Source organism: Pteronotus mesoamericanus, unplaced genomic scaffold (genome assembly GCF_021234165.1).
Source record: "Pteronotus mesoamericanus isolate MK-2021 breed Mesoamerican mustached bat unplaced genomic scaffold, CSHL_Meso_final contig_116, whole genome shotgun sequence".
In the NCBI taxonomy this organism is placed as follows: Eukaryota; Metazoa; Chordata; class Mammalia; order Chiroptera; family Mormoopidae; genus Pteronotus; species Pteronotus mesoamericanus.
The window spans coordinates 33,416,629-33,436,819 of record NW_026555027.1 but is presented as its reverse complement, the minus strand read 5'-3'; the positions used below and the strand labels follow the sequence as shown (position 1 = coordinate 33,436,819).

At 40.8% G+C, this 20,191-nt stretch overlaps 1 protein-coding gene across 1 annotated transcript in view; it reads left to right on the top strand.

Annotated features, from left to right (window-relative positions):
* Positions 1–15,630: 15,630 nt before the first annotated feature.
* SLC2A2 (solute carrier family 2 member 2) overlaps positions 15,631–20,191 on the top strand; it is a 40,163-nt gene continuing 35,602 nt past the window's right edge. Inside the window, exon 1 of the mRNA XM_054580485.1 lies at positions 15,631–15,746. Within this exon, the coding sequence (XP_054436460.1) occupies positions 15,735–15,746 (12 nt within the window). The 5' untranslated portion in view covers positions 15,631–15,734. The remainder of the gene's footprint in view (positions 15,747–20,191) is intronic.

The window sequence follows — 20,191 nt, the reverse complement described above, 5'->3', positions numbered from 1 at the left end:
AACATTTGGATGAAGATTAGAAAATACAGTTAAAAATAGAAATGTCCTAGAGTTTCTAGGTTTTTGACTTTGTGCAGACATCATCAAACTAACTCAACACTTTGTATAATAGGGTTTGGTTATGATGGTTCATTTTTATCAACACCAAGTCATTGCACTATTGAGGCTGAGCAAATAAATGCTGGTTAAAAAAAGGTGAGTTTTCATTTGCAGCTGTGGATCATTCGTTATTTGTACATAGCAAATATCCAGCCCCAGTTGCCCCTTCTTACCTCTTCTCCTGGGGTTAATGTTAAGAAATAGTAATATTGAATTATGGTTCATTTAAAAACTTTAGGCGTTACCCTAAATCAGAATTTCAAATGTTAAGTGACAGAAATAAATCTGCATCAGGAAAAGAGGATGACAGCTTGGATGAATTTTAAAATTGGATGTTGTAAAACTATTTTCATGCCTTTTAGCTGTCTTATTTACAATGTTAACAACTGTAGAGATGCCAAATTTATATTGGAAGGGGAATCTATCATTTTACTCTGCCTACAAGTGTTTACATTGTTTAAACCTCCAGTTTTCTAAAGTGTTTTCAATTGTCAAAAATGCACTGAAACTGGGTAAGTCTCACCTGTGTCAGGATATAAAAGAAGAAAATATTCTTGGCATATTTTCTAGCAGAACCTTTTCATTACTTTCAAGTATCTCCCCGCCCCCACCCCCTGCATACAAAAAGCCTTCAATTATCTACAATTGTTTTAAGCAGTAGTTAGAAATGATTTGGTAGGTTCTAAGCCAAGGTTTCCCCATATAGTCATCACTGCCATGCCCCGAATATAGTAATTCTATCTCTGCCAAAATGTGAATAATAAAACGATGGTAGGATGCCTGCTTTTCCTCAGGCATGGATAAGGAAAAGCAAACAAAGCATAACAAACCCAAATTGTTTGTAATGTTAAGTAAGCAAGGCTACTTAACATTATCCATACCTCCTTCTAAACACCCAGTGCTTTCTCTAGTTATCTTTCATCACTTCCCCTCGTTGCTTAAGTTTGCAAGCTCTTAGCTCACTGTCACTGTCTCTGGCACTGCCCTTTCTTAATTCCTGGCGATTTCAGTATCCACTGGGACGATCCTATAAATATCCTGGCTTCTCAGTTTCCTGCTCTTACCCAGTGAAACTTATTATCAATTACTACACCACCTTCTTTCTTCATATCAGTCAGTTCTTCCCATTTGCTCTCATTAGATGCCCATCCGACCTCATCAAATAAAGGCCATGGCCCCAACACCTTTCTCTCTCCTTCCTATATCACCAATTTTCCCTGTTCCAGTGGAGGGTTTCGCTACATGGTGCTATCTCTGGTCTTATAAACACTCATCTTAACCCCTCTATGCTCTTTAACTACTATCTATCTTTTTATCTGCTCCCCTTCACAGAGAAACTCCTCAGAGGGAATTACATATACTTGTTGTCTTCAATTCCTCTCCTCCTTTGGTCTTCTGACCAACTCAAGTCAGGTTTCATCCTCACCACAGCATCCTGACCACAGTGTTTCTGTCACTTAACATTTGAAATGGAGATCACAGTATCAGTGATCTCCGTGCTGTCAAATGCAATGGCCAGACCTCTCACTTCATGCTGTTTGACTTATCTGCAACCTTTGACACACTTAATCCCTTTTTTCTCACTGAAATACTTTCTGTCTCAGCTTTGGGACATCCCTCTCATTCTCTCATGTCTCAGACCACTCCTGACCTTTCTTTGCCAAGTTTCTAGAGTGCCCAGCACTGGACATCCCCTCTCTAAGTGATCTTTTTCCAGTCTTGGGGCTTTAAAAACCATGTGTGAATTGATAATGTGTGATTGTTATCTCTAGCCCTAACCTCTTCCCTTCTGCCAGACTTACATGTCTAACTTCCTACTTGACATCTTCATTTGGATGTGTAATTGGCATTTCAAATTCGACATATCCAAAACTAAACTAATTTGCACCCCACCTACCCATGTATTCCCATGACAGTCTCCCCTGTGTAAATAAATGGCAACTGTTTTTCCAGATGAGAAAATCTTATAATTACCCTTCGTTTTTCTTTTACATACCACATACAATCCACTAAAAACAAAAACAAAAAACCCCTGTTTTCCCCAGCTTCCGAGCATATCCACAATCAAATATGAGTCCACCCCACATCTGTCCTGAGATGACACTTTTAAAACACGCCGGGTTATGCCCCTTTTCTGCTCAAGTCCTCAATGCCTCCCCAACTCAGAATGTCAGTGTCCATACAATGGTCTACGAGGCCCTAATAAATCTGACCTAACCTTTGCCCCATCCCTGGCTGCCACTGCCACGCCTCTGACCTCATATACTGTTTCCCTGGATACACCCACACTGCCCTCGGTGCTGTGCCCAGAATGCCATCAGCATTCTCCTGTCTCAGGGTCTTTGCTCTGGTTCTTTCCTGTGTCTAGAAATCCTTTCCCCCCACGTATCTGCATGACTTGCTCCTCCCTTCCTTTAGATCTCTACGAAATATTCCTTTACTATTATAAAACTATATAAAATAATCCCCAACAGCCTGCCCAGGCTCATCTTCTGTCTTACTGCCTTTTGGAGCACCTACCAATATCTACTTTGTCCGCTGGCCTATCTCCTGTGCTTATAAGAATGCGTGGCAAATCATAGTCATTCAGTAAAGATTTATTGAATGAATGAATATAAAAGTTTGGGAACTTTTTACAAAGAACTGTGTGATCACTTCTATTTAAATATCAAAACAAAAAGCTGTGCCCAAAGTCTATAACATAGAAGGTTTGCTTTCTGTAGCACACAGAAAACACTGTGGGTTTTGTTTCCTGGATGGTGTGGATGGACAGCACCTGGCTGTGATCCTGGCTCTACTTTCTTCCTCCATGAACCATAATAGGCCAAGTTGTGAAGTGGGAGGAAAGGCTGTCATATAGGTCAGGGGTCCCCAACCACCAGTCCGCCCCCATCACCTCCTCACCACAGTGGTTGAGGGAGGGAAGGTCACCGAAGCGCCTCCTGTTCCCCTCCCCCACTGCCCCGCTGATAAAGGTCCTTGAGAAAAACAGCATTTCAGAACTCTCACATTTATACGGATAATCATCCATTTTAAGTTACTGGTATTGCAATAAGTACAGAGTTATTAGAAGTATGAAAAGGATTTTGAATTTTGTTTTCTGGCCTAAACACTTAGAAATGACTTTTTTTCTAAAACAAGAAATAACAGTATCTTCCTGCCAAATCCAGCTTCAAGAACACCTAATCATATTTGGGTCTTATCATCCTACCAAGTGACAATAGTTCTGAGGCCTCCCTGGCAGCCTCTAACTTCTGTATATATTCAGCTCCACTGAATGTCGTTGCATGAAGTTTCATTGTAGGAAATTGACACATGCTTTCTGATAAATTTGTTGTTTCACTCAGTCTTGTAAAGGGCACACCATGTAGTTCCGATATGTTCAATCATGTATTTTCCTGCTCACTTAATAAAAAATATGTTAAAAAAATAAAGGAAGGAGATAATGAAATGATGTATAATATGAAGCAATATAATAGTGAAAGAATTGTTTGTTCCGCTATTATTTTCTGTGGAAACACACAGAAAATAATTTTTGAGTGTGTGTTTGAGATGAAGGATAATGTGTAATTCATGCTAAATGATTCAAGGTCTTGATCATTTCCAGCCATTTTGGGATTCCATGGTGCTTAGCTGCAGATTCCTGAAGTCCTTTACCAAAGACACAAGGCATGGCTTCCAGTTACAGAAGGAAAATGTGAAAGGCACTCTAAGAAATGTGTAAGGTGTCACAGTTATTATGAACAATCTAGATGTCACAAGCGCCAGTTGTTAGGACAAAATAGATGATTTCAAAATGAGTTCTCAATAATTTAGATGAAAAAATATTTTAGTGTTGATTTTCTTTAAAATTGAATATCACCAATTTGAATACATGCTCTTATAGTCTATAAGCAACTAAGTCTATATTCTATATCAACAACCTAATAGAGGGTTACCATGCCTCCAAAATAGTCATCTTGGTTTTAAAAGTTCAAAGTTAATTTACCAGATGGTGCCATGTGAACATGGATTGGCCACATCATGGTCTGACCAAGTGTTCCGGCCCTACACCCAATGCTCCATAATCTCAGATTATCTTATGTTTACTAAACTCATTAGAAAATTGAGGAATCTAGAGCTAGCAGGCATCACTGGAGCAGAAAGGACCAGCATAGGCTTCAGGTCAACCTGTTGCTTCCCCCGTCTCATCATCCCTCCTCATTAGGACAGCCGTTCATAACCGAGGCCCGTCAACTAGGGCCAGCCAAAGTTACCTCCAGGTCAAAGCAAACTGATCAACAAGGACAACACAGTGTGTTTTCCATAAAGCTCACTTAAACACAGTCTTTTTGGAGATGGCATGTTCTCACTGTATAGTGGTAAGATGTGTATTTGAGAGCTGATGCTGGTAATACATAGCCTATTAAATGTTTCAGTTTTTTGTTTTCTTTTTGTTTCATCCATTGTTCTAGGTTAGCAAAATTTAAAGTTGGTAGCCTTTTTGTCATTCCTCATGAGATCTGGGGGGAAGCTTTGATTTTGTTTTTAAAAATTTCCTGCTCAGTGAAATCTCCTAAAATGTGGTAATAAACACTCTAGAGCATTTCTAAAAGTCCAGATCTGTCTTCAGTATAAAAATGTACAGCTCATATTAAAAATTAATGGGATAGATATAGAAAGAAAATAAAAAAGAACCAGTATCAAGCACTGCTGCGAACAAAGCAGATGTCCCTCCCCATTGTCCATGAATTAGACTTACGTTGCTGGCTTTGGCAGGGTAAGTGGTAGTTAACTCAGGTGGAATCCAAGCAACTTCTACAGGCCACAGCGTCACCACAGAGCGGACGTGCCTTAAGATGGAAGACATCACAAAACACAAAAGTCATCAGCTAACTCCATCTCATCCCCTCGATCAGCCTGTGGTTCCCAATCTTTTCAAATATGATGACCTCTCTTCATAACCACCCAAGAAACTGAAAAGCAGCAAAAAGTTCAGTAACACTTTTAAATAAAAGTGCATTTTATAAGCCACATTTGTTTGGAAAAAGTATTTATACCTACGACTCTTCTATTTAGTCTACAAACAATGCTTGGTATGCACATGGGTTACTGGACCTCCCATAGTTCCACACCCCCAGCCCTGCTGAGGTCCCTGGTCTATAACTTGGAAAAAGTAAACTGAACATTTTCCCTAAGAACCCTGATTTGTGTCTTGTATTTTATGGCAATGTTTAATTCGGACATGTTAATGGTTATTGGTTCAGTTCATTTTAATAAGGCTGCCCGCATCTCCTTCAAGCATCAGAGAACTCAAAAACATATAATCATAGCATTATTTTTGCCTGTTTATATGCCATCTTACTTTTTTAAAATATTTGAGGCAGGTATGAGCTGATATTTGACAAGCCACTAAAGCAAACCCAGGACATACCATCTGTGTGAAGAAGAAAGCAAAGTAGCCATTTATTATCAGCTACCTATTACATAGCAGGCTCCACACTGGACACTGAGGCAGAAACAGCTGATGAAGAAATGATCCCTGCCCTGGAGAACCTGCTGTCTCCTTTTGCTTCAGGGGAGATGGGAAAGGCAGGGAAGGAATACGAACACGCACAGAGACAAGTGAAGGGGCTGCTGCCTGGAGGAAGGGTTATGAAGGGCTTCCAGGAGGCAGTGGTGTTTATTCGACTATGGGACAGTAAAAACAGAGAGTGACATTCCAACAAGAAGCAAAGGCACAGAGGACTGAAGAGCAGGCAGGTACAGAGCACTTTAGCAGGACTACAGAAAGTGCTGGTGGGGCAGGGAAAGAAATCTCCTGACTATATGAATGCATAGCACGTTTCTTTACCCTGTGCCCATCCTCTGACCCATTGGGTCCAGAGGTTCCAAGTCCTGATTCAGCCAGCTGCCTGGCCCCATGGGCAGGGCTGGCAGCATGAATGACTCCATCGGTTAGGAATGCCAGTGATTCCTAGGTGTTGGTGAATGGATCACTTCCCGCATGTCATTCCGGGCATCCTTTTAGTTGCTATGTGGAGGACCAAGACCCCAAATTTCATCACTGAACCCTCGCTTTGAAGGATGAAGCTATCTTACGGCCCTACTAGCTCAAACCCTCCTGAGTATAAGAATCCCCTGCATGCTTGTTCCTAAGGCAGACTTCCCAAACATCCTGCCCTGCTGTGAGCAGGAATCCATATTTTTGATGTGTGTGGTCCTGACCAACCCCTAGTCACACACTTTGAGAAACACTGCACTTATGGAGTTTTTCCTTCTGCCCCTTTGAGCAATTGTGCATGTTTCCCGCGTGTCTAGACAACAACAGCGTATCCAAATGACCACTCCTTTTTCATGCTGTGCAGGCATCTTGCTACCATCTTTTGAGAAAAGAGGGTTGCATAGTGGCTGCTGTGTACAGCCACCTGAGACAGGCTATTGAGGCCACTGACCTCACTCTTCATCTGCAGCGAGGCTTCCCGGATGCCCTCCATCACTGGGGCACGCTCACCCTGACAGCCCCAAGCTTCGCTGCCCACAGAGGCCTGGGCTTCCTGCTTGGAGCTTTGATGCTGCAGCATGTGCCTCAGCTCAGAGACTCTCACCAGCTCTTGGACAGAGGTCATTTTCTTCTTGTTTTCTTGAAGTTAATTGAATAACACCTTTTATTTTTAAAATATACCCTTTTAAAAGTACATTGTATTGCTATTATTTTCACTTTGCTATTCTTAGATTGCTCGTTTTCTATTTCACATTTTCAAAAATAAAACTCCATTTTATTTTTATCATCGTTTTTATTGCCTCAGATTTAGACTGAGATAAAAATTTTTATTATTTATTTTTATCTCAGTCTAAAAAAGGCTTATTTATTTTTATACTAAACTCCTAATTTCTTTTGGCTTAACTATTTACTTTTTGTTCTTTCTTTTGTTTTTGCCTTTCCCTTTTATTTGGCAGCTGTCTTGATTTCTATTTCTTTGTGATTTTAAATTCTATTTACTTTGCTTTTCTCCTTTGACTGTTTTTATGCTTAAATTTCTACATTCACTTTTATATGTCATTTCTTTTTCACCCTTTTCCTCTCTTCACTTCCAGTTTATCTATCTGCTTTAAACTGCACCTATATTATTTTTTGTCTTAATTTCTTGGTCTCTTGGTTTGTTCTATTGGTTTGCCTATTTCTAATCATTTTAAATCGTGCATTCCAATTATTTTTCCCAGATTTCAAGTTTTTTCTCCTTAACTTTAGCTTTAATTTGGGCATATTCTATTTAATCCCTTCATTTTGTAAATGGGGATGCTGAGATGCAAAGAGTTAAAAATAACTTGCTTCAGATCTTAGGTTGGCAGCAGTAGGCCCTAAATCAGATCCGGCTCTTGTGGTTACTAGACTTGTGCTCTTTCTATCAATGACTCCAATAGCAATGACTGCAAAGAGTACCCTTCTTTAAGAGAAGGAATACTTGAGTAGCCTCTCATCAAAGAGCATTTAGTTCCTGAGACTTAGAGTTAAGACTGTGATTCAACGTCACTGATCATCCTAGAAGAAGGTTGTTCCTTGGCCTTTATCTTTAAAATAATATGGGAAAATAGTGAAAGGGAGAAAGCTGAGAAATGGAACCTTATTCCTAAAATAGATGGAAGAACAGACTCTGAAATCAAAATACAATGTGTGAGCTGGGTGTCCCTAGGCAAACAATGACTCCAAGCATCTGTTTTCTTATTTCTAAAAAAGGGATGAGACCATTCCTTCCCCACTCATAGTTGTGATCAGATGGAAAAGTTCATTGTAAACTTTGTGCATATTTGTCCTTATAATACCCATAATGTTCAAAAGAAAGTTTAGAGGAACAACTACTTAAAAAAAATCATTGCTTTTTTTTAAAATGGGTATATCTATCTAAAGAGAGAAACTTCTGTGCTACTCTCAATACCTAAAATCATATTTTTCCCTTTTCTCCACTTTGAAAAAAATCACATTACCTTTTATTGACTTTTTGTAGTTTGATGTACATTTCCATCTGGTGCTCTTTGGTTTATATCCCTGTGCTGTATGCACACATTGGCTTGCATCATTCCTTCAGCTTTGATGGTTAAAAAAAATAAATGAGTATAACACTACGTTAGTGAAAGATATTGTACTTTATTAGAGTATTAGTCTTTAAACTCAAATTTAGCCTCACGAACCCAGCAGTGGCTTCTGTGGAAACCCAGAGTTCCCTCTCTGATCTATTTCTTGGTCCCACATTCCTACTAACATTCCAGCTACAATCTTCACGGAAGTTAACAATGACAATCAGACAAAGCACTACCTTAAGTATCTGGTATTGGAGATACTTTTATATTTTATTACCCAATAAACTTTGCAGATAGCAATCCTTCAATGCCTTGGCATCTGAGCAAGGCATCTGCAAGGCAGAGCTGGCTCTGCAGCAGCAAATTAATGGATTAAAATGCTAAGTGACTTCTCACTGACAAGAAATCGGTAAGGACAATGAATGAGTCAAACTGAGTTCTATGTAATGAGAACAAAAGAATTAGGGATGTTCTAGTGTTGGGGTAGCCTTTCGGCCTGGGCTACCATCACCAGAAGTGAACTGGATGAGAATTTGTTACTCAGCACACACCTATGAGACCACTCAGACCATCTCTTTGCCCTTTAGTATGAAGACATCAGCAAGAAACTTATCCCTGTCCTTGCTGTGATCTTACATGTCTTGAAAAGACAAAAATTGTGTGTGTGTCTAAAAGGAACTTAGAGCTTAACCCCTTAAAAACCACAGCCCCAAGTTCTTGAGTGGCTCAAGGTGGCCTGGAGGGCTGCAGCAGCAGTGGCACAAGGCTCATCTCCGGACATCTAGGACAGCACTCTGCCTTCTCCGCCAAGGCCTTTTCCTGACCTTCTTCATCCAGCTCCCATCAGCGGCAAAACAAAGGCAATGGCTTTGTGGTGTGGCATCAAAGCCTACCCATAGGGCTTGGCTGGAAATCTTGCTTTTGGATCAGCGTAGAACACGTGTGCACCTATGTTCTTGTTGTACCAAAAAAAGTAATCTCCCCTTTCCATTCAGCCTAGACCACCTGAGAAGAATTTGAAAAGAGAAGAAAAAGGAGTGAGGGTAACTGAGAGGAAATGCAGGGGTGCGGTGCCAGGGCAGGCTCTACCTCCCAGCAGACACCACGGCTACCGCAAAGGAGGGCGCCATCTTCGGCTGCCTTGAATATCCTCAGAGACCCGTAGGATTGCTCCTAGGACTATGGAAGCTGTGTTATTTACTGCACAGAGGCAGTGAGGCACAGGCCTTCGATTTTTGAAATGCTCGTTTGAATCACTGAAGAAAAAGAAAAACTGCTTCCTCCCTCCTACCAACGAACAACCAAGTACTTCATCAAACCGACTTGCACTACTCAGAGAGGAGGTATTTCAAGTTGTAGGGGAGAAAGGAATTCTATTTGGGCTTTCTCTTCCCAGCCTCATCACTGACTTTCAATGCCTCCAAAAGGATGTCAGAAGCCCACATTTGGTGTTTGTAAGCATTGGGAATTTTTGAGGAGAATGGGGCTAATAAATCGAAGCTGGTTGTGACTCTAAGAGATCTACGGAACAAAGGCACCTATGTCAACAACATGCCTACCACCAAGTTGCACCATCTGCTTGTGACAGTACATTCCTGGAACTCGGCATCTGGTAAACAGCTGTCACGAGAACCATTTCTCCCTGATTCTGACTCCTCCTTTTATTGGTGACCTATTAGTCAACAAAACATCAAGCAACGTTGTTTGTTAAGCCTCAGTGATGACCTTACGCTCTTTGCTCCCACTTTATATCAGCCTCATAAGCCTCCCTTAACACACACAAATTAGCAGCAAAAGGGATTGAAGGCAATGATAGAAATAGCACAAACACTGTCAGAAAAATGATTAACTCACAGGCATTAAAGAGACAAAAACTCAACAGAAAGATACCCTGCAGAGTATTGTGGCCATTTAGACACACTTGATTGAAAAATGGTTAGGAACAGAGAATTTTAATAGGCTTAATTTAAACTGAGATGACTCAAGAATTGCAAACAAAAAATTTCTGCATGCAGCAGCACCATTCAATTTAGGCTGAATTGCCTGATGATTAATTAATTTGGGACAGTGCTCACTGAAAAATTGCCATAGATGTGCATCTGTCAAACGAATTTGCCACAGATTGTCAAAGCTCCGTGACATGAATGGCACAGACCCAGGGGACTGCCCACTCAGTAGGTGGCCCCTTGCTCTTTTAACAAGAACTACCCTCATTGCCAAATATCACAAGCTCCAGGCTAAAACAGGCAGAGCTCACGTAGTTTAGTCAACCTAGGGGGTCACAGAACCAATCCCATATTACCTTCTAAAAAGGATGTAAATTGAAAACAAAGGATTATAGAAACTCAGAGCAGAAAAATGATAACGGCTGGCATCTACTAAGTAGCATTTAATATATACTGGGCTTTGTTCTAAGCATTGTATTCATATTATCTTAGTTAATCCACACAGCAATCCCATGAATCATATACACGTGAAAAGACTTAGAGATTATCTGCTCTGATTTACAAGTGAGGTCGAGAGGGGTTGAACAAGACTTGTCCATGCTCAAATAACCAAACCCGTGCAGAGGGAGGACCCAAACAACATCCCCTCATCCTGGCCCTGTGCTCCAAACCCCTGTGAGTGGGTGGCACAAATTCTTTTTACAAGATGCCCTGGGTTCAGAAGAGGCATAAAACTATTCCAAGAAAGGGAAACTCTTCTTTCTTTCCAAAGCCATGGCCAGCAGACTACAGGGATCGGCTAGGTATCGTTGGCCTGGCAGAAGTGGTGACAGCTGGTCTTCTCACGCTCTCTTAAACAAGCAGAGGCCTGGGATGCTACAAAAGGGTATCGGACACTGGAGCCTGGACTGAGGAACTGGGCATCTCTCGTCTACATACTTACATTCTATGTCAAGAAGGACAAACTAAGAGGAAGCTTCTTGAGGAGTAATTAAATTAAAACTTCATCCAAACAAGACAGAGAGGACAAATCTGGGGAGGGGCCAAAGGAACAGAAGCTGGGAAAACAAATTAGAGTAGAAGGTTCAAAGGGGATGGTGGATTGGAAAGACATCTACCAAATTAAAAACACAAACATCTCTGGAGAAGTGTCTTGGTCAAAGGTCGTGGTAGAAGGTCGTTTTAGTTTATCTATAGTTGATTAAATTTCTCAGTGACAATGGTCTTGTATATTTATGTTTCACTTGCTATTAAATGAAGTAAAAAATTTTGAAAGGAGAAGAGATAAATAAAAGGTGGGGACAATACCTAGACTTGTGCGAGTTATGGGGAGCTTTTCATCTGGTACTCTGAATGTGGCTCATTGTAAGGTTATTAAGGTCACTGCATCAGTCTAAGAAGTCTTGACAGTCACAGCCCCAGGGGCCAAAGCTACTTCCTCTGTCCTGACCCTGGTGCCCGTAGATCTGCCTTTAAGATGGGGTCAAGAGGTCCCACAGGCCTCTATGTACACTAGGGTTAGTCACCTTAGATAGTCTGAGTCTCCCCAGGTGACTACCAAGCTAGCCAGAAGAATCCACTAATTCTTTCTAATCCACTTATATAGATTCATTGAATTGACTCAATTATAGGCAAGTTTAATAGAAGGGAAAAAGAGAAATAGAGGAAATAGGCCAATTTATTCACCGTCAGACAGAATTAACACCAACAACTTGTCCCATGTTCTTCCTTCTTAGTCCCACCACAGGGGTCCTAGGACCTCTTCTTCAGGTCCTAACATGCTGCCCTAACCATGAATATGACTGGAGATAGTGACCGTGACTGCACTTGGACCGCACTTGACCTTTGATCTTTCTGGACCCCTGCCGAGGCTCATTTCCAGGGGAAGTCTAAGAGGTCAGTTCAGATCCCACAGCATCACCCAAAAAGAACAACACGCCAGCCTCAGCAGGCCTTCCTAGAGACCTGGACTCTACTCTTTTTAGTCCTCTTTTTAGCCCCCTCCTTTTTTGTATTTCCACCCATTGCCCCACCCAACGCACATTTACACTACTGCCTGTCAGAGAATTATCGACTCTTTACCAAACCCTCTCCCTCGAGTCTATTACATCAGAACTCAGGCTTTAATGCTCATTGGCTTACTTAAACTTAAGACCCTTAAGTTCAAGTGGTCAGGTTGTCATTTGGCCAAGAGAAGAAAATGTTTCAGGAGAGAAGGGAGTGTTCCAATAGACAGAGAATTATCCATTAGCTTTGAGGAGGTGTGGGTTGTAACTGGTGCCTAGTAAAATGTTCTGTAAATACTGCACTTTGTGAATGTTAAATCAATAAGTGTCCCCATGCCAGCCTCAGGCACCTCCTTTCCCAATGCAACAAAGCATGTGGCAACCCCTTTGAAACTTCCTTCATTTATTAAACAAATACTTATTGAGCATCTACTGTGTATCAGACATTCACAGTCGCTGGGAATTACAAGACGGGCAGCCTGCATTCGCAGACCTTAGATTTAGTAGGAAAAGTGAGACAAAATAATAGGCAAGTAAATAATACAATTATAGCAAGTTTAAGCAAATTTTATAATTTTAATGCTTAACAAATAAGTAAACATTTTATTTAAATATCAATTAATTTATTAATTAATAATTAACATCTAATATTTTAATAATAAAACAACAGTGAATAATTCAATGTCAAGTATAAGTGCTATAAAGAAAATAAAGTGGAGGATCAGGCCTGAGATGGAGTTGCAGTGGGGTAGATGTTGTCTACCTTAATTAAGAAGCCTGCTTGGAGCGTCTCTTAGTCATCTGAATGCAGAAGAGCCAGCCACATGTGCATCTGGGGTGGCGCACTCCAGGCAAAAGCCCATCTGATACAAAGGTGCTGAGCCTGGCACACATTAACGAAGTTTGAGAGTTTGAGTCCACATGGCTGAGCCCAGAGGAGGAGGCGAGTCAAGGACAGAAGGTTAGTCATGGAAGACCACCTCAAATTGACCTCTCAGGCCATGGTGGCAAATGTGGGTTTCCTTCCAAGAGTGACTAGGAAGCCTTTGGAGACTTTGAAGCAAGACGTGCTATGGTCTGGTTTAATTTTTAAATCAATGTCGACTGCTCTGTCAAAGAGGCTCTAGGATGAGGATGGAGGCAGGTAAGTCAGGTAGCTGTGCGGTCACGGAGGAAACGCTTGATCCAGAGAGATATCTTTGGAGAGGCGGAGAAGAGGCAGGCTGCAATGGGGACAAATTGGACTGGGAAATCTTAAAATACACTGGCCGCCTTCAGGAACTAAGATTTTCCAATGCTTGCACTCCTGTTTAATTTGGTGCCTGAGGGAAGCCTTTGCACTTCCCCACACCTGACCAATCAGAGGGGAATGCAGCGTGCTGAGATAGCTGATTTTCTTGCTTCCCATTTATAGAAATAAACTAAACTCTCATTTTGCTGAAGGGAAATGTAATCATGAAAAAATGAAGGGGTGCTCTTTTCTTCCCTTGCAAACTCCTACGTAGAACCGGTGGTATCTACTATGAAGATTAAATTAAACGCAAAAGTAATCAGAATGTGACCTGAAGGGAAAAAACAATCATAAAGAACTGGTTTCATCCCGCCCAGCTGGGATCTTTGGACCATTCCAGGCACTGGCGCACCTCATTAAACGGCCTCTGTCCCAGCAGCAAAGTGCCGAAAACATGAGTTTATCCCACAGGCATAGAAACACGAAGACGCCTCAGTGCAACGAGACTGCAGCTCCTCTGGTGGGAGCTAAAGCAAACTCTCTTGAGGCCAGAATGGAATTATCAGTTCCCCAAAAGCTAACTCCATCAATGCAATCACTGTGACTGAATCCTTCCCCTCCCACCCGGGAGATAAGACTTCAACCCATCCCTAAATGGTGCAGAGGTTATTCATTTCTGAGCAAGAGCAGACCAAGAGAGGCCTTGGTTACTGCAGAGAAAGCTGTCTGGGAGGCTAAAGTTCCGTGTCGGTCCAGGGTTAGCAAGTGGCAGGACATGCTTCCAACTCCATCTGCAAGTGCACGCTGAAAGATAACCGGCGTCTCGCCGCACTCACGGCCAGCTCTCTATCTTTATTAAAAGGAAGGTTCAAAGAACAGAGGTAGATATGATTTTAGTCTCACAAAGACTCCTGCAGTGTCACGTCGCTGGAAAAGAATTGCATCACCAGCCCACACTGGCATGGAAAGCGTCAGTGTGGCTACCTGGGCTTCTTAAGCTCTGGTTTCAAAGCTGAGCTCACAAAGCTTGGCACCACAATGCAGAGCACCTCAGGTTATGATTACACAAGTTAATCCACGTAAACTGCTGAAAGCAGCACCTGGCACCAAACAAGCTCAATAAAGATTAACCATCATTGCTAACAATGTTTTTCCACTAAGAAATTACTGTATTGTGCGTTTGAGTTTATGTTAGTTTCTCCTTTTACATTAGGAACTCCAAAGCATCTTATTTGTCTCAAGCATCTCTGAGCCTGGAACTGTGCTAGGCTCAATAAAAGTTTGTGGTTTGAAATGAAATATTTACTCAGGAGTGATAGAAATGAAAAGAGGGTGGGGAAATAAAAAGCAGATGAAATCTGAATTTCCTTTACCTCTTCATTATATTATCTTCTATTTCTCCATAACAATCTCTCAATTTTGCTGCTGTCAATGACATGTCCGCTGCTTGGAATGGTTCCAGTTGTGCCTCAGTGGAACCAGTGACACAGCTCAAGCTCAGTCAGTTTTGATATTGCCTGGACCCCCAAGAAGGAATTGAATATCCCAGAGGATACACAGAAGGGCACAACCTCAAGTAATATGAACAGATTTATTTCAGAACTCTACACTATTGCCTCCAACAAGTGTTTCTTAACAGATGGGGAACCGATAATCATAATAGTAAAAAAAAAAAAAAAATTACGCCAGCATTTGTGGAGCACCTAATATGTACTATGCTAAACACTTTCCCATATCACAACATTTAATCCACTCAACAAAACAAAATATGTGCTCTGTTATTCTCAAACCAAACCACAGAAAAGTCACAATGAGCTACTGGCTTAAGGGCATACCACCAGTAGGAAAATGTTGAGATTCAAACCCAAGCTCATAGCTCTCCAAAACTCACTCATGTAACTACTCAAGCCTGCAATGGCCTCTGACCATATACCCCCGATCTGAAGCAAACAGCACAGGACGTGTTTTCTGCAGAGCAGGGTGCAGTGTACTTTCTGTGTCCCTGTCTTTGTTGTCTCCAAAACACGGCACGGCAGCCCAGCACGTCTCATCTGCTTTTTACCTGTCCCCGGAGACTGCCACACTTAACACATGCTTTAAAGTGTGACCGCCTGTGGTTTGTAACTTATGCCTGAAGCACTTGCTCCTATTCTCTTTCCTGGTGGAACAAAAGTATGACTGCTACAGGTCTCTGAGGCAAAGCATGTATTGATTAGTCTCATCAATATTCAACATCTACTTGGACTTTTAATCCACTCCTTACTTGCCTTGCTCCTCCTCCTCTAAACTATAACCACTTAGGACACCAGGAAAAGACAGGCAGGAGCCAGCCAGCTGCATGTGCCCCACTCACTACAGGACCTGGAATTAAGAGGAGGACTCTGACACCATAAAATGACAGATCAGGTAAAGCAGCCTTATGTTCATTTTGCATCATTTTTGAGAAAATGAATAGGTAAAGTTTTCAAGTCAGTGAGCATAGGGAGGGTTTGGGGCAGTGTTAGGTATAGCTACCACAGATCAAAGCTACTTCTCTTGCCAATTGATAGTTCATTTTTGGTGCTAAAAAGTCATATTTCTTATTCAGTAATTAGGAGTTTAAGGATATTTGCTCTGTTTTCTGACTAGTCTATGTAACTTCTTCTCAAATGATTCTGCATAACCATATTACCTAGGAATGTGTTTGGTTTTTTTTTCAAAAAGGCAGATTAACCTGAATCTAACTAATTGTGAAAACTGGTGTGAAATCATCAGAACTGCCAATGTATGAAAAACTAGAGCTAGAAGGACTGTTCTAGATTAAAGAAAACTAAGAACTGACAACCAAATGCAACAAGTGCTCCTAGATCATGGAAAGAAGAAAGCAGCTCTAAAGGAACAATATGGGGACAATTGGGAAATTTTGAAAATGGGCTATTAGATAATATTTGTATATCTAATACATTATTGGATATGATAATGGCATTATAATTATATAGGAGAATGTCTTTATTCTTAGTGCATACATGCTGGAGAGTTTGGGAGTGAAGTGCCACAAATATCTTCAACTTACTTTGAAATGATGCAGACATAACAACAACAATGCGCACACAAACACACAATGAGAGTTAACCAAATGTGCTGTTAACCATTGGTCAGTGCAAGTGAAGGTTAAGGGAGTGTTCACTGCGCTACTCTTTCATCTTCTCTGTAGATACAAATAAGGCTTTTCAAAATAAAAACTTGAAAATAGAAAGAGTATAGTACCACTGCTCCTTTATAAGCCCCCCCCCCCACAAAATGCACCCACCCCTATACACAATCATGAAACAGGTAAATCTGTGCCCCTCTTAAAGTAGGATCTCTAACCTCTGATCTGGTATAAACTACTCTGCTGAGCATTTCTTTATGTCAGTAATAAGGCTGGATGCACACACTGGCTTCGAGGTGTGGTATTGCTGCTCACCTGCTCTGATACCAGGATTAAGTTATTTAATTTAGTTTGGGTTTCTTTATATTGTGATAAAATAAGAACATATTGGGATATAACATAGTATATTCTGGATTATAATAGTTCTTTACGATGAGAGAATAATTAAATAAGAGACTCAGATGACAAACATTTTAAAGTTAATAGATGTATATTTATATAATATATATTTAAAAAATCATTAAGACATCATGATTTCCCATTATAGCCCAGGATAAAGCTAGAGCAGTTATAATTTTGAAAATAATGTAAAGACAAATATTAAGTAAGTAACTATATAGGTGATATATAAGTTTGGCAAAAATCATGAAGGTAGTGTTCAAATAACTGAAGTTTGAAAGATGCTGCAAAACAGAAGATAATGTGCTTATCACACTGCCTGGCACATAGCAGATGCTCAAGCTTCATTCAGAGCTATCATTGAATTCTCTTTGGCTGGAGGTTAGAAATTATGTCGTAGGAATGTATTTGAGCACTGAGGGCTTGCCTAATAATGGAACCTAGAAGGAATGAAAACTGATGTAAAGCACAATGTTTCAGCTTTGTGAATCCACCCAGACTTGGAAAGAAGGGGGATAAGCATGAAAGGAAGGGTCAGAAGACTGGGCCCTCACATTGGACGTGCTCAGTAATCACTGTGCGACTCAGACAATAGATTTGAACTCAGCTTCTTCACCTGAAAAATGAAGAGATTTGACTAGAATCCATTGGTATCTAGGGTCTCTTTCAGCTTGAAAATTTTATAGCTTGAGAAGCCCCCAGCTTTTTCCAAGGGTTGGTGCAAGACCGTCTTTGGGGTTGGCATTTGGAAGCGTGTGATTTAGAGGAAAGAGTATGAGGTTCTCCTTCCTATAGCTGCTGATAATCTGCTTTTTTATTTAGCAGTGAAAAGTTAACATCAGCTTGAAGCTTTAGTTCTAATAGAATACCTGTTACTTACTTACTGGCTGTGTATGTGGGGCATACCGCTTAATCTCTGAGTCATGGCTTCTTCACCTGTAAAAATGACAATAGTTTGTGTACTTTATAGTACTGTTGTGAAAATTATTGGTGATGCATGAAAAGTTGTCAGGTGGTTGTTTGGCAAGAATGATGAATGAGATGACAATGATGTGAATAAAGAGGCAGTTGTTTTATAGCCCTTTCACTATTTCTCGGAAGACCACATTACATATCTTATTTTGTCAGTATAATAATACTGTGCATTAAGGAATATTATGCCCATTTGGGGGAGCAAATCCTTATTCTACAAGTTACTGGCTTTGAGACCTTAACCTAGCCTAGTTATCTATAAAATAAAGGTATTAATGGTACTGTCACGAGTAGTGTGGTAGGCAGAATAATGGTCCTCCAAAAAAGTCTGCAACCTCATCCCGAAAACCTTATATAGCAAAACGTCTATAAGGTAACATAGTCACAGGTTTTTATGACTTTATATTCACAGGTTATATGACTTATAAATATCATTGAGGTTACAGACCTTGAAATGGGGAGATTTTCCTGGATTATCCAGATGAGCCAAATCAAATCCCATGAGTTCTTAAAAAGGGAGACCTTTCCTGGCTGTGGTCAGGGTCAGGGAGATGCAACATGAGGACTTGGCCTCCCCATTTCTGGGTATGAAGATGGAGGAAGGGTGCCACTAGCCAAGGAATGTGGTGGCCTCTGGAGCTGGGAACGGCCCTTGCTTTACAGTCAGCACTAAAACACAAACCTTGTTCTACAACCACAAGGAACTAAATTATACCATCAACGCAAATTTTCCCCTACAGCCTCTGGAAAAGAACACAGCCCTCCAACCCCTTAATTTCAGTCTGATGAGACTGGCACTAGCCTTCTAACCTACAAGAACTATACAATAGTAAATTTACGGTAGTTGAGCCACCATCTTGATGGTTGTTTTTAACAGCAGGAGAAAACTGACATGGCTATATGAGACAATACACTTACAGCAGGGAACAAGCATCCAACAGGCATGTTCACTCTCAGGCCCTGAAGTTGTGTTTGCATTGCACCTAACATCAGATTGTCCAGCTCCCCGTGATGGGTATTACCAGGGAAGTGAGTCAAAGCGCTCTTGAGGCGTCCCCTGGTCTCCTCCCTGCGGATGATGGTCACTACCTGCAAACAGGATGAAATTCCCAGTCCTTGGAAAGAGCTGAAGGGGAAAAATCATCTAAAGAGAAACTACCAACACAGTGAATAGAATCCCATCTTAATTTTGGCTGCCTGAACCACTGAGTTTTGGAGGTCTACTTACATTTTAGGACTAATACATACGTTATATACCATGTTGTATATGTGTGTGCAAGCATGTGTGTACCTGCACATTTTACATATAATATATTTTTAAATTTATTAACAAATATTGTGTTACCATTTATAAATAGTTATATGTATATATGCACATGATTTATATCTAATATATACTGTATATGATATTATATATGCTTCTTTGTGTGTGTGTGTATGTACATATATCTACACTCCATATGATCATATGTTAGGGATCAGATCTGAAGTCCTCTCAGGGAAGGAAGCTGACGGGAGGGAAAGTCTACATAGGTGTCACCTGCAATTAATTCTGAATTAGTGGAGAGAGGGAGCAAACCTACAGATTCTCAGTTGTCACCCCAGAATTCCAGTTCAGTAGCAGGTTGGGGCTGAGGGCCCGGGAGCTAAACATATTATACGCTCTCCAAGTAGAGTCCGGTCTTAGAGCCTCTGGACTAACTTCAAAGGCTCTGACGTTCTGCAATAATGCTTTGTTGATGACACTGACCTTTCTGATCTCCAGACTGATTGGAAAATGAGGGGTACTGGTTAATTAACTATTTTCATGCTGTTATAGGAGGATTTACAAGCATTCCTCAGTTTAGATAAAAACTGAAGCTCCTATTGGGGAAGTGGCTCGGGTCACATACCCACTGAGCATCAGAATGGGAACTGAAATTCATGTTGCCATAACTGTGTCCCATTTATTGATTTTAAAATTTTAAATTATATAATTATGCATGGAATCGTTTCCTTATTAAATGTCTAATATAAATAAAAGAAAAAATACTCGTTTACTCCTCTTCTCCAATCTCACTTCCCTCCTCAAATATCATCATCTTATTTGTTTTTCAAGAAAATATTCTATGGTTCTCTCCACTGCCATGGCCGCAGACTCTGCCATTTATGGACCCAGCAGCCTGAAGAAAAAAAAAGAGAGAGAGAGAGATAAAGACTTTTAAAACCCGAAAAATTTTTTAAATATGGAAAAAATAAGAAAAGCGAATCTTCCTTGGAAAACCTGGGGAAAGTCATTTTTGCACGCTTCCAGCTTGCCCGCTGGCCGCACCCGGGCGTCAGTCGCTGCCCTCTGTCGGTCAGGTAGCGA